Source organism: Oncorhynchus gorbuscha, linkage group LG18 (genome assembly GCF_021184085.1).
Source record: "Oncorhynchus gorbuscha isolate QuinsamMale2020 ecotype Even-year linkage group LG18, OgorEven_v1.0, whole genome shotgun sequence".
Taxonomy (NCBI): Eukaryota; Metazoa; Chordata; class Actinopteri; order Salmoniformes; family Salmonidae; genus Oncorhynchus; species Oncorhynchus gorbuscha.
This window is the reverse complement of record NC_060190.1, coordinates 79599938-79622670: the sequence shown is the minus strand read 5'-3', so window position 1 is coordinate 79622670 and position 22733 is coordinate 79599938. Positions and strand designations below refer to the sequence as shown.

The 22733-nt window shown below is 43.3% G+C and overlaps 1 protein-coding gene across 1 annotated transcript in view; it reads right to left on the bottom strand.

Moving 5' to 3' along the window:
* The window catches only part of LOC124004214 (amphoterin-induced protein 3-like), a 47457-nt gene extending 42294 nt beyond the window's left edge, over positions 1 to 5163 (bottom strand). Inside the window, exon 1 of the mRNA XM_046312977.1 lies at positions 3091 to 5163. Coding sequence (XP_046168933.1) covers positions 3091 to 5163 — 2073 coding nt within the window. The remainder of the gene's footprint in view (positions 1 to 3090) is intronic.
* Between the last annotated feature and the right edge of the window lie 17570 nt (positions 5164 to 22733).

The window sequence follows — 22733 nt, the reverse complement described above, 5'->3', positions numbered from 1 at the left end:
TATATTGACTTGTGTGACTGGGTGGTCATTATCTTGTGTGACAGTATATTGACCTGGGTGGTCATTATCTTGTGTGTGTGACAGTATATTGACCTGGGTGGTCATTATCTTGTGTGACAGTATATTGACCTGGGTGGTCATATTGTGTGACACATTATCTTGTGTGACAGTATATTGACCTGGTCATTATCTTGTGTGACAGTATATTGACCTGGGTGGTCATTATCTTGTGTGACAGTATATTGACCTGGGTGGTCATTATCTTGTGTGACAGTATATTGACCTGGGTGGTCATTATCTTGTGTGACAGTATATTGACCTGGGTGGTCATTATCTTGTGTGACAGTATATTGACCTGGGTGGTCATTATCTTGTGTGACAGTATATTGACCTGGGTGGTCATTATCTTGTGTGACAGTATATTGACCTGGGTGGTCATTATCTTGTGTGACAGTATATTGACCTGATTATCTTGTGTGACAGTATATTGTGGTCATTATCTTGTGTGACAGTATATTGACCTGGGTGGTCATTATCTTGTGTGACAGTATATTGACCTGGGTGGTCATTATCTTGTGTGACAGTATATTGACCTGGGTGGTCATTATCTTGTGTGACAGTTATTCTGGGTGGTCATTATCTTGTGTGACAGTATATTGACCTGGGTGGTCATTATCTTGTGTGACAGTATATTGACCTGGGTGGTCATTATCTTGTGTGACAGTATATTGACCTGGGTGGTCATTATCTTGTGTGACATTATTGATGGGTGGTCATTATATTGTGTGACAGTATATTGACCTGGGTGGTCATTATCTTGTGTGACAGTATATTGACCTGGGTGGTCATTATATTGTGGGACAGTATATTGACCTGGGTGGTCATTATATTGTGGGACAGTATATTGACCTGGGTGGTCATTATATTGTGGGACAGTATATTGATCTGGGTGGTCATTATCTTGTGTGACAGTATATTGTCCTGGGTGGTCATTATCTTTTGTGACAGTATATTGACCTGGGTGGTCATTATCTTGTGTGACAGTATATTGACCTGGGTGGTCATTATCTTGTGTGACAGTATATTGACCTGGGTGGTCATTATCTTTTGTGACAGTATATTGACCTGGGTGGTCATTATCTTGTGTGACAGTATATTGACCTGGGTGGTCATTATCTTGTGTGACAGTATATTGACCTGGGTGGCTGTAGGTTATTAAATTAAATCAAACTCAACCGTTTATATTTTCCAGTGATGAAGACATGGATGTCTCATGGTATTGTGGGGTATTCAAAATGGGTCAACTTTGAGCACCTCTTATCTCCTGAATATTTTGGCATTCAGGTCCACAATGTCACTTTGACCACTTGGCAAATGTGTATGGAAAGTTTTGTTCCAATCAAAAATGGGTGTGGTCATAAAAGGTTTGAAATCAAATGTAAATTACCCTGTTATCAGTAGAAATCATACAGTCCGTATCGAATCTCAAAAAGACAACCAGCTGACCCATCACTGTTTCCGTCTTCGCAAGCATATCATATTATATCTCGTAAAGACTTGAGTATAAACACAAGACAACACACACACTCACCCCTAATCTTTGGCCACAGACACGTGATAATAACAAGGCAGAAGACATTTACCTCTGCGGTCCAAGAAGCTTTATTAACTAATATGAATTTATTAAGTAAGATTTTGAAAAGAAAGGATGCGAGAGAGAGAGAGAGAGAGAGAGAGAGAGAGAGAGAGAGAGAGAGAGAGAGAGAGAGAGAGAGAGAGAGAGAGAGAGAGAGGAAGTAGGGAGAGAGAGGAAGTAGGGAGAGAGAGGAAGTAGGGAGGGGGAGAAGGGTGTTTGGGTACGTGGTGATAGAGGAAGTAAATAATTCCAGTTGAAAAACAACAAGCTGTCTGTTTTGGAAAGTCCTTTTCAATCTAGCGACACATTTACCATAACTTTAGGTAGTTGGCACTTTGTCGCTCAATATTCTGTATTTTTCAGTTGTTGTGTAGCAACCAACGTGGCTGAACGTCAATAAGAAAACTGTTCAACAGCAACAATCCCCTCTATCTCCTCTCATCGTAATCACAGCAGGTCTGCTGTTCAACCGTTCTGCACACGTACTGTGTTTTCTGTTTATACTTTTCTTTGTAAATCGACAGCGAAGGTGTTCAACAGGGTTACAGTAGGGGTTTCAAATGACATTTTCTCCATCCTACTTTCTTCTATAAAGGGTATACTTTATAGATCTGATTCTGATAATAATCTGACTTGCTATAAAAAATAAATAAAAAATCAAGATGTACAATTATGGTTGATTGATTTTATGTTTCTAGACAAAGCATCCATAACAGTAGATATGCTTTATTAAAGGGTACAAGCCGTGCTAAGAGCGACAGCTCTATCCTGTTTTGTTTTGTTATAGATATTACCTCTGTGTTGGGTTACAAAATTCAGGTAACATTCCATTAATTCCCTGATTTTTTTTTCCAGAAATCCTGGTTGGAGAATTCCCTGATTTCCTGCGTATTCCCCCTCGTAATTCCAGGAATCTTCAAATCTGGATTTCTGAAAAACCACGGCACTTTGGGAAAGACACCCTAACCTAGTGTCTCTGTTTCTCACTCAGTATGCAGGCTCCATGCAGCTTTACTCCTCTGAAAAGGCAGTCCAGTCAAACCTGTCTGGGCCAGTTGAGTTTATGCTGGGTTTTCATTTCTCTGCTTTCTTTCGAAGTCTTGCTTTCTGTCTCCCTGCCTCTCTTCCTGTCTCTATTTCTGTCTCTCTGCCTTTCTCCCTACTCCCTCTCTTTATCTCTGCTGCCTTACCACTACAATGAGAGGCAGTGTCTAACTCCCTGCCTGGTGGGTAGCCAAACAAACCTTTTCTGGGAGTGGGGTGGAGTAGAGGAGGAAGGTGTTGGGTAGAGGGAAGGTACAGTAGAAGATGGCTGTCTGTCTGGTGTTATGGCACAATGGGTGAGTCAGAAGACTGAGGTGATGGGGTGCCTCAAAACTAAAAACCGCCCTTAGCCAGCCGTGCTACACCTCTTTGATGGGCTCCAGAAACACCACATGCTTGTTGTTACTGACCTTGCGGCCTGGGCCCTCTGTGGTGCTGGGTGGGGGGGAGGTCAGGATCGAGGACTGGTCGTTGGCGGGGCTGGGGGTACCCGGTGGCAGGGGGTGCTTGCAGCACCAGCAGCGGCAGGGGGTCAGGTAGAGGTACATGAGGACCAGGACGAGGGTCGTCACGCACCCTATGAGGGTCGTAAACCCCGTGTTGAAGGGCTCGGCCTCGTCGTGCCGCATCAACACCGTCACGTTGACATCCCATGACTCATTCTTCTTGACTGCGTCAAAGACCTTGCACCAGTACACGCCAGAGTCCTCAGCCTGCGCTGATACGATCTCCAGGCTGCCGTTGGCGTGCATGCGGAGAGTGCCGTTGTTCTCCGGCGGAGCACCGGCTCCATGGTGAGGTGACACCCACAGGTAGGTCAGGTGCTGTCCTCTGAGCGTGGTGTGACAGTCCAGAACCACGCCATCTCCTTCGTACACCAGCAGGCTGCCCTCAGGCTCCCTGACAGCTCCAGCCACCGCCGAACTGCAGTTTAAGTTCAGTTCAAAGAAGTGTCTGTGATGGAAAAACTTAACGGAGGCCTTGCGTTCCCCGTACACCAGGCAGGTGTATTCCTCACGAAAATCCCTGACGGAGGTGAATCCCTTCTGTTCCCAGCGCCGGAACATATTGTACATTTCGCACTCGCAGATCAGGGTGTTGTTGTGGAGGAAGAGTCCGCTCTGCAAGGTCGCCGGCAGGGTCTCGATGTCCACCAGGGGGAGTTTGGACATGCTGTTGGAGGACAGGTCCATGGTGGTCAGGAAGGGGTGGCTGTCCTCCTGGATGGAGAAGAATGGGAAGTCTGTGAGGTGGTTGTGGCTGACGTAGGCCTTGCGCAGGTTGCCGAGCGCCGCAAGGGCCTTGCTCTCCACACGAACGATGCGGTTGTTGAAGAGCAGCAGCTCCTCCAATCCTGTCAGCTCCAGAAAGTAGTGCACCTCCACTTTGTCTAGCTGATTGGACGACAGGTCCAGTTGCCGTAGCGATCTGCTGTTCCGGAAGGTTCCGGCCTCGAGGCATTTCAGACGGTTGTGAGCCAGGCGGAGGGACTCCAGACGGGGCAGCGCAGCAAAGCTTCCCTCCTTCAACTCAGTCAGGTGGTTGTGGTTGAGGTCCAGGGTGGTGATGTACGCATGCAGCCCAGAGGGCAGCGCCTTCAGACCCTGGTCGGCGCAGCTGAGGATGTCGGAGCAACACAGGCATCCCTTGGGACAGCTGCTGACCTCAGCCTCAGCCTCACTAGCCCCGACCTCAGCCCCATCCTCGGCCTCACTAGTCCCGACCCCAGCCAAACAAGCTCCGAAACTGGCCTCAGCCCCAGCCTCAGCTCCAGGTCTGGCCTCAGCCCCAGGTCCGGTCTCAACCCCGACCTCAGTCACAGTCTCAGCCCCAACCCCAGCCCTGACCTCAGCCTTAGCCCCCACCCAAGCACCGACCCCAGAATCAGCCCCGACCTCAGTCCCAATCCCAGCCTCAGTCACAGCCTCAGCCCCAACCCCAGCCTCAGCCCTGACCTTAGCCTTAGCCCTGACCCCAGCCTCAGTCACAGCCACAGCCCCAACCCCAGCCTCAGCCCTGACCCCAGCCTCAGTCACAGCCACAGCCCCAACCCCAGCCTCAGCCCTGACCTTAGCCTTAGCCCTGACCCCAGCCTCAGTCACAGCCACAGCCCCAACCTCAGCCTTAGCCCTGACCAAAGCACCGACCCCAGAATCAGCCCCGACCCCATCCTCAGTCACAGCCTCAGCCCCGACCTCAGCATTACCCCTGACCCCAGCCTTACCCCTGACCCCAGCCTCACCCCTGATCCCAGCCTCATCCCCGACCTTGGCCTCAGCCCCAACTCCAGCATCAACCCAGACCCCAACCCCAACCCCGGCCTCTGCTCCGACCCCAGCATCAGCCCCTATCTCGGCCTCAGCCCAGACCTCATCCTCAGCCCAGACCTCAGCCTCAGTTACCTGCTGTTGCAGTAGCAACACTAGGAGGAGAGGGTTCAACACCAGCACCAAAGGTGCAGCTACACCCTGAGACCAGAACATGGCGCCGATGGGACGGGAGATTGGCCAGAGTGTCACCAGGCGTGAAATCTGTACGTCCGTCCGTGGGGCTTGGTTTGGTGCACGGTCTCTGTTTTGGTGAGTGTAAAGTCTCTCTATGTCTCAATAGGAGTTTGGTTAGTGCTTTCTCTCTCTCTCTCTCTCTGTCTCTCTCTGTCTTCCTCCCTGTTTCCAAATGGGAGTGGAGTTGGGAGTTGCTGTACTGTTTCTGTCTCGACAGGAGCTTGGATTGGTTGGGGAATATAGCAGCTACAGCCGTAGATTGACAACTGCCAGAACGACCTTTCCTTTCCACTTGGCCGGAAAAACAGAGAGGAGAGAATATCTAGTTCAATAGCCTCAAAGATCACTCCCTGCCCTGGTTGGGTCTGGGCCTCAAAGGTCACTCAGTCCCTGCCCTGGTTGGGTTTGGGCCTCAAAGGTCACTCAGTACCTGCCCTGGTTGGTTTGGGCCTCAAAGGTCACTCAGTCCCTGCCTTGGTTGGGTCTGGGCCTCAAAGGTCACTCAGTCCCTGCCCTGGTTGGGTTTGGGCCTCAAAGGTCACTCAGTCCCTGCCCTGGTTGGTTTGGGCCTCAAAGGTCACTCAGTCCCTGCCCTGGTTGGGTTTGGGCCTCAAAGGTCACTCAGTCCCTGCCCTGGTTGGTTTGGGCCTCAAAGGTCACTCAGTCCCTGCACTGGTTGGGTTTGTTAATTTCATGTGACTGAAAGATGAGGGGAATACAATGATCCCTGACGAAAAGCACATGATCATTATTTGGCTCTGGGGATGTACTGTACATCTGCATCACAGCTCAGTGATAGCTGAAAGTGGATTAGGGTTAATGTTCTTCTGCATCACAGCTCAGTGATAGCTGAAAGTCGATTAGGGTTAATGTTCTTCTGCATCACAGCTCAGTGATAGCTGAAAGTCGATTAGGGTTAATGTACTTCTGCATCACAGCTCAGTGATAGCCGAAGGTGGATTAAGTTTATACTCCTCACCTACTCAAAGTCCATAAATATCACGTCAGTGTCTCATTAAATCCACTCCTGGAACTTTTGCTGTGGTAGTACTCATCAGACACCCTGTTTAAACTGTACGCTGGTCTGACGACTTCCTCTCTCTTCAGAGCTATAATAAAAACACGTGGAAAGGCTGCTAGAGTCCTACTGGAGTCCTCTCTCTTAATGGTCCTCGGTAGACAAGCAATTCCGTTGTAGTTCTTTCTCCGTTTAGAAGAAGAATACTTTATTGTCCATTTATTATATTTACGGTCCACGGAAATGGACAGTTGTAGTTCTCTTGTGAGCTGTCGAAATCAGCTTTAAAGAGTCAACTTATTGTCCGATACAGTTCATCTTAGCTTTTTTTTTTTTTTTCTGAAAAATGTAACACCTGTTTTGATGTCACCGCCATGTCTGGGGAAGCCGTAGTCCACTGCTGTCTCCTCTCCTGTTTCTTTACGTTATAATCTAATGTCCTTTTATCCAGTCAGACGAGTCACTAACCCAGCTGCCTGCGACTGATAGTACGGGCACAGAGAGAGCGAGGGATGGGTTTGGAAAAAAAAAGTCACCATTCTGTCCAGCCCACTTAACACATTCATACAGCCAGCTGCACAGACAGGCAGTTCAGGTTTCACTCACCCCTCTCTCTCTTGGTCAATACAAAACAATCTTCTCTCTCCTTGAGCTGACGGATGATTTATCGAAACGAAGCCCAATATTATTTATAGAAACAGGAGCCCAGTATCCGTTATAGAAAAAAGACTCATTCTCCTTGATAGTAGGCAGGTAACCTCCAACCAAAACCTCCAGAATCTTCCGTCCTCCCGTCTTCTCGTCCAATCACACAGGGAGGAGTCTTTAGAAAATATAAGCCGCACACTCTGTGGGAATAAACTTAATTAATAATTGAGTCCATCGTCAGGGTTTCATCTGAGACACCGGTGTCCAAAAGGAAAGTTGTAAAACTAGTTGAGTATTTTCCTCTGCTCAGGTTGTCTGTAGTATGCTACAGTTTAGGATGATGATATGCTGTAGTATGCAGTGAAGCATCTATGATAGGACAGGTTGTCTGTAGTATCCAGTGAAACATCTATGATAGGACAGGTTGCTGTAGTATCCAGTGAGAAGACTGGAGGGTTGTGACTTCGTCTCTGTGTGGCTGCTCTGCGTTGTGTCGAGCTTCTTCTGGTCCCACCACTACACTACGCATCTGACTCTCTCTCTCGCTCTTTCTCTTTCTCTCTTGCTCTCTCTCACTATCTCTCGCTCTCTCATCTAATCCTCCCTGCTTTTGAGTCTGTCCCTCCCGCTTTCCACCCCATTCACTGTGAAGTTTGACTGCTCTCTCCCTCAGCCTCATATGGCGCCTCCTTCCCTATCACCCGCTCACTCTCTCTCGCGTGCTTTCGCTGCTCTCTTGCCCCCCCTCTCTCTCTCACTCTATCTTGCTCTTTCTCTCACTCTCTCTCTCTCTCTCTCTCTCTATCTTGCTCTTTCTCTCACTCTCTATCTCTCTTGCTCTTTCTCTCACCCTCTCTCTTTCTCTCCCTCTTTCTCTCTCTCAATTAAATTCAAAGGGCTTTATTGGCATGGGAAGCATATGTTTACATTGCCAAAGCAAGGGAAATAAATAATAAACTAAACAATAAGAAATTAATAGTAAACATTACACTGACAGAAGTTCCAAGGTAATAGAGACATTTCACATGTTATATTATGGACATGTACAGTGTTGTAACAATGTGCAAATATTGAAAAATAAATTAACATAAATATGGGTTGTATTTACAAAGGTGTTTGTTCTTCACGGTTGCTCTTTTCTTGTGGCTGCAGGTCACGGATCGTGCTGCTGTGATGTCACACTGTGGTATTTCACCTAATAGATAATGGAGTTAATCAATGTTTGATTTGATTTCAAATGCTTTGTGGATCTGTGTGATCTGTGGGAAATATGTGCCTCTAATGTGGTCATAAAAATTGTCAGGCAGTTAGGAAGTGCAGCTCAGTTTCCACCTCATTTTCTAGACAGTGGGCATATATCCTGTCTTCTCTTGAGAGCCAGGTCTGCCTATAGCAAGGCTATGCTCACTGAGTCTGTACATAAGTCAAAGACTGTTCTTAATTTTGGGTCAGTCACTAAAGAACGCTGCAAAGCCAATACATCTGTATAAGCTATCCCTGATGCAATGAAATGAAGTAAGCTTTCTGCAACGTCTTTTTCAAGTGTACCTTTTGTTAGACTGAATGTGCAGGTTTTACTCCCCATCCAATCTTATGGGAGAGCTTCATGGTCCCCTATTGGCTGGTTTTACTCACCATCTAATCTTCTGGGAGAGCTTCATGGTCCCCTATTGGCTGGTTTTACTCCCCATCCAATCTTCTGGGAGAGCTTCATGGTCCCCTATTGGCTGGTTTTACTCACCATCTAATCTTCTGGGAGAGGTTTATGGTCCCCTATTGGCTGGTTTTACTCCCCATCCAATCTTCTGGGAGAGCTTCATGGTCCCCTATTGGCTGGTTTTACTCACCATCCAATCTTCTGGGAGAGCTTCATGGTCCCCTATTGGCTGGTTTTACTCACCATCCAATCTTCTGGGAGAGCTTTATGGTCCCCTATTGGCTGGTTTTACTCCCCATCCAATCTTCTGGGAGAGCTTCATGGTCCCCTATTGGCTGGTTTTACTCACCATCCAATCTTCTGGGAGAGCTTTATGGTCCCCTATTGGCTGGTTTTACTCACCAGCCAAGCTTCTGGGAGAGATTCGTGGTCCCCTATTGGCTGGTTTTATTCACCAGCCAATCTTATGGGAGAGCTTCATGGGTCAGTCACAGTGGTCAGTTATTCTGACACTGTCTACTCTCTTTTTAGGGCAAGATAGCATTCCAATTTGCTCCATTTTTAAGTTGATTCTTTCTGGTGTGACAAATTGGGTTATGTGTTCAATTGTATGTGAAAAGATAGTGAACCTTATTATAGGAACGGTTATTTTTTTCTAAATTCATGAATGGACAACTGCTTAGCGACTGAGGTCACTTGGGTCTTTCTAAAAATAAAGGGGCCAATGTGTGACATTTGGATCAACATCTCTAACTGGTTTGAAACAGATTGTTTTATTCCTGTTACAAAAAGTGCACTTAGAGGAATAAAAGTAAATACCTTAACGCCATCTATACAACCACACAGGCCTTGGGCCATCTGTTAAGCTTCATGAAGGGATTGGCAAATGAAATTCAAAGACTTTTCAGGGACTTTTTCAAGCACTTCATTGTAATTTTCAGGGACCTAAATGTTATACAATTGTAGAATTTATATAATTGTATATATATATATATAGGGCCTAATATATATTTAATATAACCTTTATTTAACGAGGCAAGTCAGTTAAGAACATATTCTATTTTACAATGACAGCCTAGGAACAGTTGGTTAACTGCCTTGTTCAGGGACAGAATGACAGATTTTTACCTTGTCGATCTTGCAACCTTTCGACAACTAGTCCAACGCTCTAACCACTAGGCTACCTGCTGCCCCAATATAGTAACCCTCTCCTCCAAAAAAGTTATTGCCACTTTTAATAATAATATTAATATTATAATTTTACTTTAATATAATTATAATGTTTTTTTTGGGGGGGGGCCTTGATTTTCAAACTATATATATACAGAAGTATGTGGACAACCCTTCAAATTAGTGGATGTGGCTATTTCAGCCACACCTGTTAGTGATCCCAATGAGCAGTGCGTCGGCAAGAGTGGTGTAAAGCTCGCCTTTATTGGACTCTGGAGCAGTGAAAACACGTTCTCAGGTGTAATGAATTACACTTCACCATTAAAGTATTATATTTTATTTTACCTTTATTTAACTAGGAAAGTCAGTTAAGAACACATTCTTATTTACAATGACGGCCTAGGAATAGTCATTTAACTGCCTTGTTCAGGGGCAGAACGACAGACTTTTACGTTGTCAGCTCAGGGATTCAATCTTGTAACCTTTAGCCACTAGGCTACCTGCCGCCCCAGTTTACAGACACATCTGGGTTTGGAGGATGCCAGGAGAACACTACCTACTCCAATGCATAATGCCAACTGTAAAGTTTGGTGGAGGATGAATAATGGTCTGGGGCTATTCTTCATGGTCCCGGCTAGGCCCCTTACTTCCATTGAAGGTAAATCTTACCTTTACAACATACAATGACATTCTGGACAATTCTGTGCTTCCAACTTTGTGGCAACAGTTTGGGAAAGGCCCTTTCCTGTTTCAGCATGACAATGCCCCGTGCATAAAGCGAGGTCCATACAGAAATGGTTTGTCTAGATCAGTGTGGCAGAAGTTGACTGGCCTGCACAGAGCCCTGATCTCAACCCTATCACAACTTTGGGATGAATTTGAACAACTGAGCCATGCCTAATCGTCCAACATCAGTGCCCAAACTCACTGATATGCTCTTGTAGTTTAATGGAAGCAAGTCCCCGCAGCAATGTTCCAACATCTAGTTGAAAGCCTTCCCAGAAGAGTGGAGGCTGTTATAGCGGCAATGTTCCAACATCTAGTGGAGATCCTTCCCAGAAGAGTGGAGGCTGTTATAGCAGCAGTGTTCCAACATCTAGTGGAAAACCTTCCCAGAAGAGTGGAGGTTGTTATAGCAGCAATGTTCCAACATCTAGTGGAGATCCTTCCCAGAAGAGTGGAGGCTGTTATAGCAGCAGTGTTCCAACATCTAGTGGAAAACCTTCCCAGAAGAGTGGAGGTTGTTATAGCAGCAATGTTCCAACATCTAGTGGAAAGCCTTCCCAGAAGAGTGGAGGCTGTCATAGCAGCAATGTTCCAACATCTAGTGGAAAGCCTTCCCAGAAGAGTGGAGGCTGTTATGGCAGCAATGTTCCAACATCTAGTGGAAAGCCTTCCCAGAAGAGAGGAGGCTGTTATAGCAGCAAAGGGGGGGGGGGCGACCAACTCCATATTAATGACCATAATGGTAATTTTTCTGTAGCCTATATGGCCGATTCAGGCACACATAATAAAGCCATGCATAGCGGTAGCATTAATCTCACCATGGCTGTTTTTTATAATGAGAAAGTGACCAATAACCAGGTTCCTGTTTTTATAGAAAGCTAAGTTGAAGACAACATTAGCTGTTGTCAGTCCTCATAATAACCGGCTGTAATTTTACCACAGCAGTGTAGCGCAAACAACATCCAATAGAAACAGTGAAAAACAAACGAAAGTGGCCACATCTCTTACAAGAAAAATGTAATCATGGATATTTATAACAGAGCGGGAGAACTTATTAAATGGCTACAATAATTACAGTCTATTCAAGTACCAAATTGAGGTAATGTACTTGTACTTTTCTGATCTCAAAATTCAAGTTCACGTAGGCTACTTCAAGTCCCTTGTATTGTTTACAATTGCAGGTGTAACATGGAAAAACACAATGTATTTGCCATGTTATTTTATGAATTAGCCCACTAGGCTATATAAATGGTTGTGATTATATCTTGAGTAGTTCATAGAAATAGTGTTTGGGGTTGCGCAATTAGTCTTTCCTACACAATTGCGCACATTAGACTCAGTGTCCAGATTTTGTTAGTGTTTAAATACCAGAGAGTCGAGACCAAATCATGGACAGAGTGGATTTCAGTTGTAACAAAAAGGCTGTTTATTGGTCAAAAGATATCTTGTTCTACATCGTGCACGGATCTAGTTTATATAACCCGATAAGGAGTCAGGTGAAAAAGAGAACTTATACAAAAGTTACATTCATTTTTATACATAGAATAAAGTAGGTAGAGTCTTGTCGTGACGCCTTCTGAATGGTCCCGTAGGGTTGGAGGCGGACCCGCTCTAGCCAGAGTAGAAGCCCCCATTGGTGCACAGCAGTCTTCTGTTCTGGGCACCCGACCAGTAGAAGGGGGGAAGACTGTTTATTCTAGGAGATGTTTGTGTCAGGGGTTCGTGAGGTAGAGGGGCAGTTTTTATGGCTGGGTGTATGTGTTCATGCGATGGAATGTCTTTGTTTCCTGGGGTCGGGAGACAACAAAGCTGAGGAGATAGTGTTAGGGGGGGTAGTTTTATTGCTGGCTGTGTGAGCTAGTTCCTGTTTTAGCAGGGGTACATAAGATGACTTGAGTCAGGCGGATTAGCTTAGCGCTGTATAATATATGAGCTATGTGTATGAATATTTATATAACAAATTCGAGGGAAACAAAAACATGTGATAACATGAACTCATTACCTTGATGCTTTTCATGTTAAATCTAACGACTCCCTGCTGTAAATCAAGCAGACTACAACAGATGACCAACATCAATTCACTAGGGGTATTAGATCCAACGTGGATCCAGGCACAACTGTCTTCGCAGGTGTAACTAACGAGACACCAAAATATTCTAGACATTCCTCGCAGCATCCTCGATCACAACAGCTGTTGCCATTCGGGGAAAATTCCTGGAACAGACGATGATGTGTGAAAATATCACAGCGTAATTAAACAGCTCGACACCAAATCTGCATTCAAAGGAGTATTATTCATAATTATTGAAGACCCACGTTAACGACATTATCAATTTAGGTTGTAAGTATCGAGGAAGGGTGACTCTTTCGGATAGAAGCATTCCATTTTTCAATTGTATTTACAGTATAATTGTGGATTTGTGTGAGTGAAAACGGTTTTAACCGAGGAGACACGACATGTTGGGTATTTACATCGCATTTCTGAGATCTCTAGATCCAGGATTCGGGTTCCAGGTCAATGTCTAATTTACCTGGTTAATGCTTAATATACTTTGTTATATGACAATTTATACTGCCATAAATGCCAGGACAGAAAAGTTATGTTTTAACGCCACATGATTTTGGACTAATCTGTCAAGACAGCAACCATGATAAAGGGTTAAACATACGTTTTAAATCAACTCGTGAATTGTATTGAATATAGCTACGACCCCCCTTATATCGGATTGTAATGACATTACATTTATTTTTTTGCAGATTATTATCAATGACTTATCAACAGCTCTTATCAAGTTGTCCAGTGTAGGAAATCCTCACCGGTACCCTAGTTTCTGGAAAGGCCCACATATGACTAATACAACTAGAATCTAGAATGATTCAACAGAGGTAACGAGTTGTCCACTGTAGGAAATCATCACCGGTACCCTAGTTTCTGGAAAGACCCACATATGACTAGATATGATTAGAAATTAAATTGAGTGCAATATTTACATTATATGTACAACTTTACATTCTTTAAGTCTTTAGCTTTATCCAGCTAAAATTGTAAATACTATTGTTTGGAAATGGTCCTCAAAATTATCGTTTAATTTAGTTAAGTTTATCATTTTATCATTAGAAAACCCTTTTGCCCATAAAAACTATGATTATAGAGGCAATAAAACTTAGAAATTAAAGAGCATCAGCATTTGTGGGTTCGTGCAGGCTCAAAATGGCCATTTACATTATATGTACTGTATAGAAACTGAAAATGAACAGCGCAAATGGTCTCTAACCAGAATTAATTTTACATTAGAGTGTCTAGTTTGACAAACAGACACCTATTCAACTGGCAGCTTTATTAAATAGTATCCTCAAAACACAAGTCCTCAACAGTGAAGAGGTTCTCTATTTTTATTTATTTTATTTTAATTTTAGAGGGGTATTCTCTCTGCTATTAGTTAGTTTCTGTAGTGAGATATCAGCTGATGTACGAAGGGCTATATAAATAAATTTGATTTGATTTGATTTGATTTAGTGAGATCTGCAGTGGCCTAGCTGGGTTGAGGAGTCAGATCAGGACGACTTGGGTCCTCAGCCTCCAATCCCCTCCCTCCCTCCCAAGATCTCAATATAACAACATGACTTGATCAATCAAAGATCTCAATAACCTGACCTGTTGATCAGTCAAATCTCCCAATATAGCAACTACAAGGGCACAAGGCAAGACCCAAATGCAGACACAGGAGGCAGATGCTTGAGCTCCGATATTTATTACACCAAAAAGGGGTAGGCAAAAGGCAGGTCAGGGACAGGCGAGAGTTCATAAACCAGGTCAGAGTCCAAACAGTACCAGGCGATAGTCAGGCTCGAGGTCAGAACAGGCAGAGTGGTCAGGCAGCTGGATTCTGCGTTAGGACAGGCAAGGGTCAAAACCAGGAGGAAAAAACAGAGACTGGGAAAAATAGGAGCAAGGAGAAACACTGGTTGACTTGGCAAGACAAGATGAACTGGCACAGAGAGACAGGAAACACAGGGATAAATACACTGGCACAGAGAGACAGGAAACACAGGGATAAAACATAAATACACTGGCACAGAGAGACAGGAAACACAGGGATAAATACACTGGCACAGAGAGACAGGAAACACAGGGATAAATACACTGGCACAGAGAGACAGGAAACACAGGGATAAATACACTGGGGACTAATGGGGAAAACAAGAGGAACTGGCACAGAGAGACAGGAAACACAGGGATAAATACCCCGGGGACTAATGAGGACTATCCTAAAGCTGTGTGCCAGAAGAGGAAAGAACTTATCCCAGCCATGAAAGCTGCCAGAACGAGTGGGGACATTGAGTACATCCGCTACGACAGACACATTGTCCACCCTCCCTCACAGAAGCCTGGAAGGGATGAGAGAGCCAAGCCTATGGGTCCGTAGCCTCAACGCCGCAACACACACACACACACACACACACACACACACACACACACACACACACACACACACACACACACACACACACACACACACACACACACACACACACACACACACACACACACACACACACACACACACACACACACACACCAATTGATTAATGGACTGCTGAATGTATTTTTTTCTCTCTTGCTTTGTCTGCTCTTTTAAATACATCTCTCTCTGATAAGCTACCCAGGAAATAGAAAATAGCTCATATTAAAATATGTAGCCTTTGAAATAAGGTACATATATTAGCCATTTGTGAGACTCACTTAGATAATTGATTTGATGATACATCAGTAGCAATACAAGGATATAGCATTTATAAACAGTAAATTTACCTGAGTAAATTTTACTCAAATTGAATACAATTATACTCTACAAAAGATAACATTTGGTCCCAATCTAAATAGAGTAAAAAGTGCTCTTGTTGCAGAGTTCAATTTTCAGAGTTATTTCTACTCTATTCAGTGTTTATATGTAACTCCACAAACTGTAATTTACTTATATTATACTTATTTAGCTTAATAACATGGAAACAACTCTACTGCCAATTCACTCAATATTAGAATTGAATATTATCAGTCAATATATAATTCATAATTTTTGTACAACTAAACTTAGTCAATAAATCAGAGGTAAATATTTTAAAAAGCACAATTTTTAAATGTAAGACATTAGCAATACATACATCAAAATACTAATAAAAATAACATTGTGGAGTGAAAATGAAATGTTGGCCTCTGTTCACTTTAATACATACAGTCGTGGCCAAAAGTTGACACACATATTAATTTTATGCTGCCTCAGTTGGCATGATGGCAAGTTGCATATACAGAATGGTATGAAGAGTGATCAGATGAATTGCCCTCTTTGCCATGCAAATGATCTGATCCCCCCCAAAACATTTCCAGTGCATTTCAGCCCAACCACAAAAAGACCAGTTGACATCATGTCAGGGATTCTCTCATTAACAGGTGTGAGTGTTGACGAGGACAAGGCTGGAGATCACTCTGTCATGCTGATTGAGATCACATAACAAATTTGAAGCTTCAAAAGTAGGGGGGGGGGTGCTTGGAATCATTGTTCTTCCTCTGTCAATCATGGTTACCTGTAAGGAAACACGTGCCGTCATCATTGCTTTGCACAAAAAGGGCTTCACAGGCAAGGATATTTCTGCCAGTAAGATTGCACCTCTCAAAAACTTCAAGGAGAGCGGTTCTGTTGTTGTGAAGAAGGCTTCAGGGCACCCAAGAAAGTCCAGCAAGCGCCAGGACTGTCTCCAAAAGTTGATTTAGCTGTGGGATTGGGGCATCACCAGTACAGAGCTTGCTCAGAAATGGCAGCAGGCAGGTGTGAGTGCATCTGCACGCACAGTGAGGCAAAGACTTTTGGAGGATGGCCTGGTGTCAAGAAGGGCAGCAAAGAAGCCACTTCTCTCCAGGAAAAACATCAGGGACAGACTGATATTCTGCAAAAGGTACAGGGATTGGACTGCTGAGGACTGGGGGAAAGTCATTTTCTCTGATGAATCCCCTTTCTGATTGTTTGGGGCATCCGGTAAAAAGCTTGTCCGGAGAAGACAAGGTGAGCGCTACCATCAGTCCTGTGTCATGCCAACAGTAAAGCATCCTGAGACCATTCATGTGTGGGGTTGCTTCTCAGCCAAGGGAGTGGGTTTACTCAAGAACACAGCCAAGAATGGTACCAACACATCCTCCGAGAGCAACTTCTCCCAACCATCCAGGAACAGTTTGGTGACAAACAATGCCTTTTCCAGCATGATGGAGCACCTTGCCTGGGGCAAAAGTGATAACTAAGTGGCTTGGGGAACAAAACATCAATGTTTTGGTGCCATGGCCATGAAACCCCCCTGACCTTAACCCCATTGAGAACTTGTGGTCAATCCTCAAGAGGCGGGTGGACAAACAAAAACCCACAAATTCTGACAAACTCCATGCATCGATTATGTAAGAATGGGCTGCCATCAGTCAGGATGTGGCCCAGAAGTTAATTGACAGCATGCCATCAGTCAGGATGTGGCCCAGAGGTTAATTGACAGCATGCCATCAGTCAGGATGTGGCCCAGAAGTTAATTGACAGCATGCCATCAGTCAGGATGTGGCCCAGAGGTTAATTGACAGCATGCCATCAGTCAGGATGTGGCCCAGAGGTTAATTGACAGCATGCCATCAGTCAGGATGTGGCCCAGAAGTTAATTGACAGCATGCCATCAGTCAGGATGTGGCCCAGAGGTTAATTGACAGCATGCCATCAGTCAGGATGTGGCCCAGAGGTTAATTGACAGCATGCCATCAGTCAGGATGTGGCCCAGAAGTTAATTGACAGCATGCCATCAGTCAGGATGTGGCCCAGAAGTTAATTGACAGCATGCCATCAGTCAGGATGTGGCCCATAGGTTAATTGACAGCATGCCATCAGTCAGGATGTGGCCCAGAAGTTAATTGACAGCATGCCAGGGCGGATTGCAGAGGTCTTGAAAAAGAAGGGTCAACACTGCGCGTATAATGTCTCTTTCCGTCAACTTCATGTAAATGTCAATAAAAGCCTTTGACACTTATGAAATGCTTGTAATTATACTTCAGTATTCCATAGTAACATCTGACAAAAATATCAAAAGACAGGCACCAAACTGAACTAATATTTGTGTCTCCAACTTTTTAAAAATACGTTCAATATTGCAATTCAATCCATCTAACAATGACATTTAGGATTTTGTGAAACTGGTATCTCACATATCAAAAACACTGATGATAAAACAGTGGCCTCTAAAATGACATTTTGGCATCTATCCCCGCTTTATTAAAAGTATTTAAAAAACTCTTCACCTGCAAAAACCCAATATATCTTGGTTCTAAAGAGCTTACTGTGCAGGAAACAGGAAACAGTGACAGGGACAATAAACAAACTTGAATCATCACAACTGTAAGACATCTATATACCAAATGTGACGGAAAAGCTCTTTAACATCAACTACATAAGGTCCCTCTGTTGTTCACCCGACTCTATATGCTTTAAGATGCTCGTCAAGACATATTGTTTGTAAAAGTAACTAACCTGTCATCTTTAACAACATGCTGAAAAACTGGCATCTCACAACGGACTTTAAGACAAAACAACTACACCTGAACGATACTTATTTCCATGGTGTTTGGGCGCATTTAACATTTAAAACCGTGGTGTCAATTGGTACCTGAAGAGTCTCAGCCATCTCACAGCCCCAGTCTACCACATTTCAAGAACAAAACATTTTACCTGGAACTATCATGACTGTCTCTGTTGGTGTCAAATGTCTGCCAACTGTATGCTATTTGCTATTTGACTTGTGTTTTTACCAATGTTTTAGTTACATTTTTGAAACTTTTAAATTGTATTTTAAAGACATTATGCTTGCTTCATAGCACATGCACCAGCTATGCAAAACTGGTCCAATTTTAAGCATTCATGTGGGGTAATGCACCATAAAATGATGCTTCGGTAGCAGTCTCTTTTTTTGGAAACAATTGCTTGAATAACCTTGAATAACAAAATCAATTGTAATGCCCTTTGATATCATTGGAGAAAAAACAATGTTTACTATCTGAAGCAACAGCAAATACCAGTGTAGATCATTTGGACAAGCTAAGTCTCCAAAGATAAGTGGTCAATTGCGAAGTAAAAACCAGGACTGGATAGCATTTAACCCCAAGTCATTAGAGCCCTCTCCTAACTTCACAGCAGGAGGTTTGTTGTTTTGCTCATTGTTAAAGTTCTCTATTCTCCTGTATTTTTCATTTGATGTTGTGTACTTGTCTATGAAGTGCAGTATTAGCAGTGTCATTTCATATTGTGCCACTCCCTCCAAGATATCATGGATAATGGCGACAGAGACGTTTTCACGTGTATTGAAGTACTGCAGGGAGTTTAGAACGTTTAACACCCACCACATAGGAAGACGGGGATTTGACAAAAGCAGCAACAATATCTGGCACTGAATGGTTCAACAAAACCAAATAAACAATGGAGACCAATGTTGTCACCTCTAACTTGGGACAATAGTTCCATACATTGGTTGACCATACAAGGGGACCATATTTCCATACCACTCAAGTACTTTAATATCCCATAGTTCAAATAGTTTAAAAGACATATGTTTTAACATCTTGAAATAAAGCAAACAAATGTATATTAAGCAGAAATGAGCAGAACTTGAGAAGGTGAAATAGATTTTGCTCCTGATTTATGTACGTCCCCGTTTTGATCCAAGAGGATTTGCAGTTTCAAAATCATCATAGAAACGCTGTATCTGAACGGCTTCTGTTTTGAAAATAGAGCAGATCTCCATCACATCAGACATAAAGTCTTCTTGAACTGGAATCCGTCTACATCATCTCATTTATGGTGTTTGTAAATAAACTAATGCTTTCAAAATTGGGACATAAACAAATGTAATCAGTAACAACAATTTGATCATAGTCTCCAGTAGTCCGATTGTGTATCAAATCTTGTACTAAGAAACATATTCAACTGGGTCACGATCGTTGAATAAATAAGTGGACCAGCTTGAGTAGAGATCCACATATAACAGTGAATGTTCAAAAAACAAAGCATTAACTTACTTTCAGAATTTAATACACCAAAATTATTTTACATTTTTTTTCAAAACACATTTTACACTCAATGTCACTTTTAATAGGCTCCTGTATACAGACACTTCTTCACAGCTTCTTTAGCTTGAATATGAATATCATCAACTATCTCTTCCACGGAAATGACCAGAGTTAATGGTGGTTTAACCTGCCACTTTAAGGTTAGCTATGGTTGCAGCGCAGCGGTCTACAAGAATCTTATTGACTGCGTCAGAAGGGGTACTTGTTGATGGTAAGTCATCAAAATGACTTCCTGCTACATATTCAGCTGTAGAGGAGCCTTCACCATGACCAGAACTAGGTCCTTGTGCTTTATAAAGATGCTTTCTGAACCCAGAAAAAGTGACAAACTTGTGAACAACCAGCCTGACCGCATTTAAGACCAAGTGTCTTTCCTGGACAAAGTCTGTGGATGAACGTCAAGTGTTTTGTCAAGGAATTAGCATTTCCCAAGGGGCTTTCGCAAGCAAGACACAATATTATATATGAATGATATGAAAAAGTTGTGTGAAATGAAAAATGTTATTTCCTATGCGGTGTTTTAATCCTTTGCAACTTAAAAACGTTTAGTAACTCAATGTAGCATCTGAGCTAGGATTAACCTTAGTGGTATCAACATCAATTTCACGAGTTGTGGTTTGCAAGAAGTTAAACACACTTACCAGATCCTGGTTGTACAAGGTACCAAAGACAAAATGAGCTGTGAAAAGCTCATCAAAACAGGCAAGAGAGTCTGGTATTGCGTGTTTGTCAATCACAATAAAGTACAAGCAGAGGGTTTAAGGCTTTTAGTGACGCTCTCCAGATTCCCCTGGATGCTGGTCCCAGTCTGACACAATAACTTAATTAGTGTATTAAAATGAATCACTGTTCACAAACAGTTTGTGAAAATGTAAATTACAGCTTCACATGATCTTTCCATGATTTGTCCATATTATTAAAAGTAGTTATTAGATGCCTCCCGGGTGGTGCAGTGCTTAAGGGCGCTGTACTGCAGCGCCAGCTGTGCCACCAGAGACTCTGGGTTCATGCCCAGGCTCTGTCGTAACCGGCCTTGACCGGGAGGTCCATGGGGTGACGCACAATTGGCCTAGCGTCGTCTGGGTTAGGGAGGGGTTGGCCGGTAGGGAAATCCTTGTCTCATTGCGCACCAGCGACTCCTGTGGCGAGCTGGGCGCAGTGTGCCAGGTGCACTGTGTTTCCTCCTACACATTGGTGTGGCTGGCTTCCGGGTTGGATGCGTGCTGTGTCAAGAAGCAGTGCAGGTTTGTCTGCTCTATACAAGCATACAATATTTTGTCATAAGATATAAAAAAAAATTAAAGACTCGGAAACTCTTTTCAGATGAAAAGTAAGATTTATTTGACTCAGAAACAGAATTAATACTAAAAGAGGAACGATAGTTCCTGATTGAGAACCATACCCGGTCCCCCAAAAACAAAAAAATGAACATAGAATGCCCACCCAAATCACACCCTGACCAAACCAAAATAGAGACATAAAAACCTTTCTAAGGTCAGGGCGTGACACCGAGAGAGTTAAAAAGGTTTTTAATGTACTTACATACATAACCAAACTTGCTCCTAGGATTGGCCAGGTATGGGAACAAGGCAATGATGCCCTTGGCATAGTCCTCTTTAACACACCTTGAACACACCTTGAACACACCTTGAAGGACTTGTCCTTGAAACACTGTTGGAGGAAATTATGGTTGAAATTATTAATTATGTATACATTTAAATTAGAACCATTTATTTAAATTATATTATGTTATGGTATGAAATGTATGGGTTCTTGGTTAAACTAGGACTGAAAATGTAAGTAAAACGAATTTATTGTCTGTACCTTGTGGGTTTAAGGGAGAGGGATGGCATATCTTTTCAGACAGATAAGAATGTTCTTTGATGTTCCATTAGTGGAGGATAAAATGTCTTTTTAGACAGATTGGAATGTTTGTTTAGTAGAAGACAATTTCCAGACCTGAAGACACTATTGTGTGGATCGGAGAGAGTGTGAGAAACTGATGACGTCATTTTATGTTCTCTCCTTAAAATGTAATGTTCTTTGTATTTTGAGTTTAGTACTCTCTTGAATTAAACGCTGTTACCTGACTTTTAAGACTGGTCTCGATCTATTTCATGCAAAATGATAAATGTACAACTTATTATGAAATAGATAGAGTGTGAATTTGGTTTTGTCTACAAAACATATAGGAATTTAGAATTCCTCTAACAAACACACACACACTTTACTGTTTTTATTTATTTCACCTTTATTTAACCAGGTAGGCTAGTTGAGAATAAGTTCTCATTTACTACTGCGACCTGGCCAAGATAAAGCAAAGCAGTGTGTCACAAACAACAACACAGAGTTACACATGGAATAAACAAACATACAGTCACATGGGCTATGTACAGCTGCTGTGATATGTGAACTGCTCTGACAGCTGGTGCTTCAAGCTAGTGAGGGAGAGGAGTCTCCAGCTTCAGTGATTTTTGCATTGCATTCTTGTCATTGGCAGCAGAGAACTGGAAGGAAAGGTGGCCAAAGGAGGAATTGGCTTTGGGGGTGACCAGTGAAATATACCTGCTGGAGCGCGTGTTGCAGGTGGGTGCTGCTATGGTGACCATTGAGCTGAGATAAGGCGGGTTTTACCTAGCAGAGACTTGTAGATGACCTGGAGCCAGTGGGTTTGGCAAAGAATATGAAGCGAGGGCCAGCCAACGAGAGCATATAGGTCACAGTGGTGGGTAATATATGGGGCTTTGGTGACAAAATGGATGGCACTGTGATATATTGTTTCCAATCTGCTGAGTAGAGTGTTGGAGGCTATTTTGTAGATGACATCGCCAAAGTCAAGGATAAGTAAGATGATCAGTTTTAGGGTATGTTTGGCAGCATGAGTGAAGGATGCTTTGTTGTGAAATAGGAAGCCGGTTCTAGATTTAATTTTGGATTGGAGATGCTTAATGTGAGTCTGGAAGGAGAGTTTACAGTAACCAGACACCTAGGTATTTGTAGTTGTCCACATATCCTAAGTCATAACCGTCCAGAGTAGTGATGCTGGGCGGATGGTTAGGTGTGGGCAGCAATCGGTTGAAAGTATGCATTTAGTTTTGCTGACCTTTAAGAGCAGTTGGAGGCCACGGAAGGAGAGTTGTATGGCATTGAAGCTCGCCTGGAGATTAGTTAACACAGTGTCCAAAGAA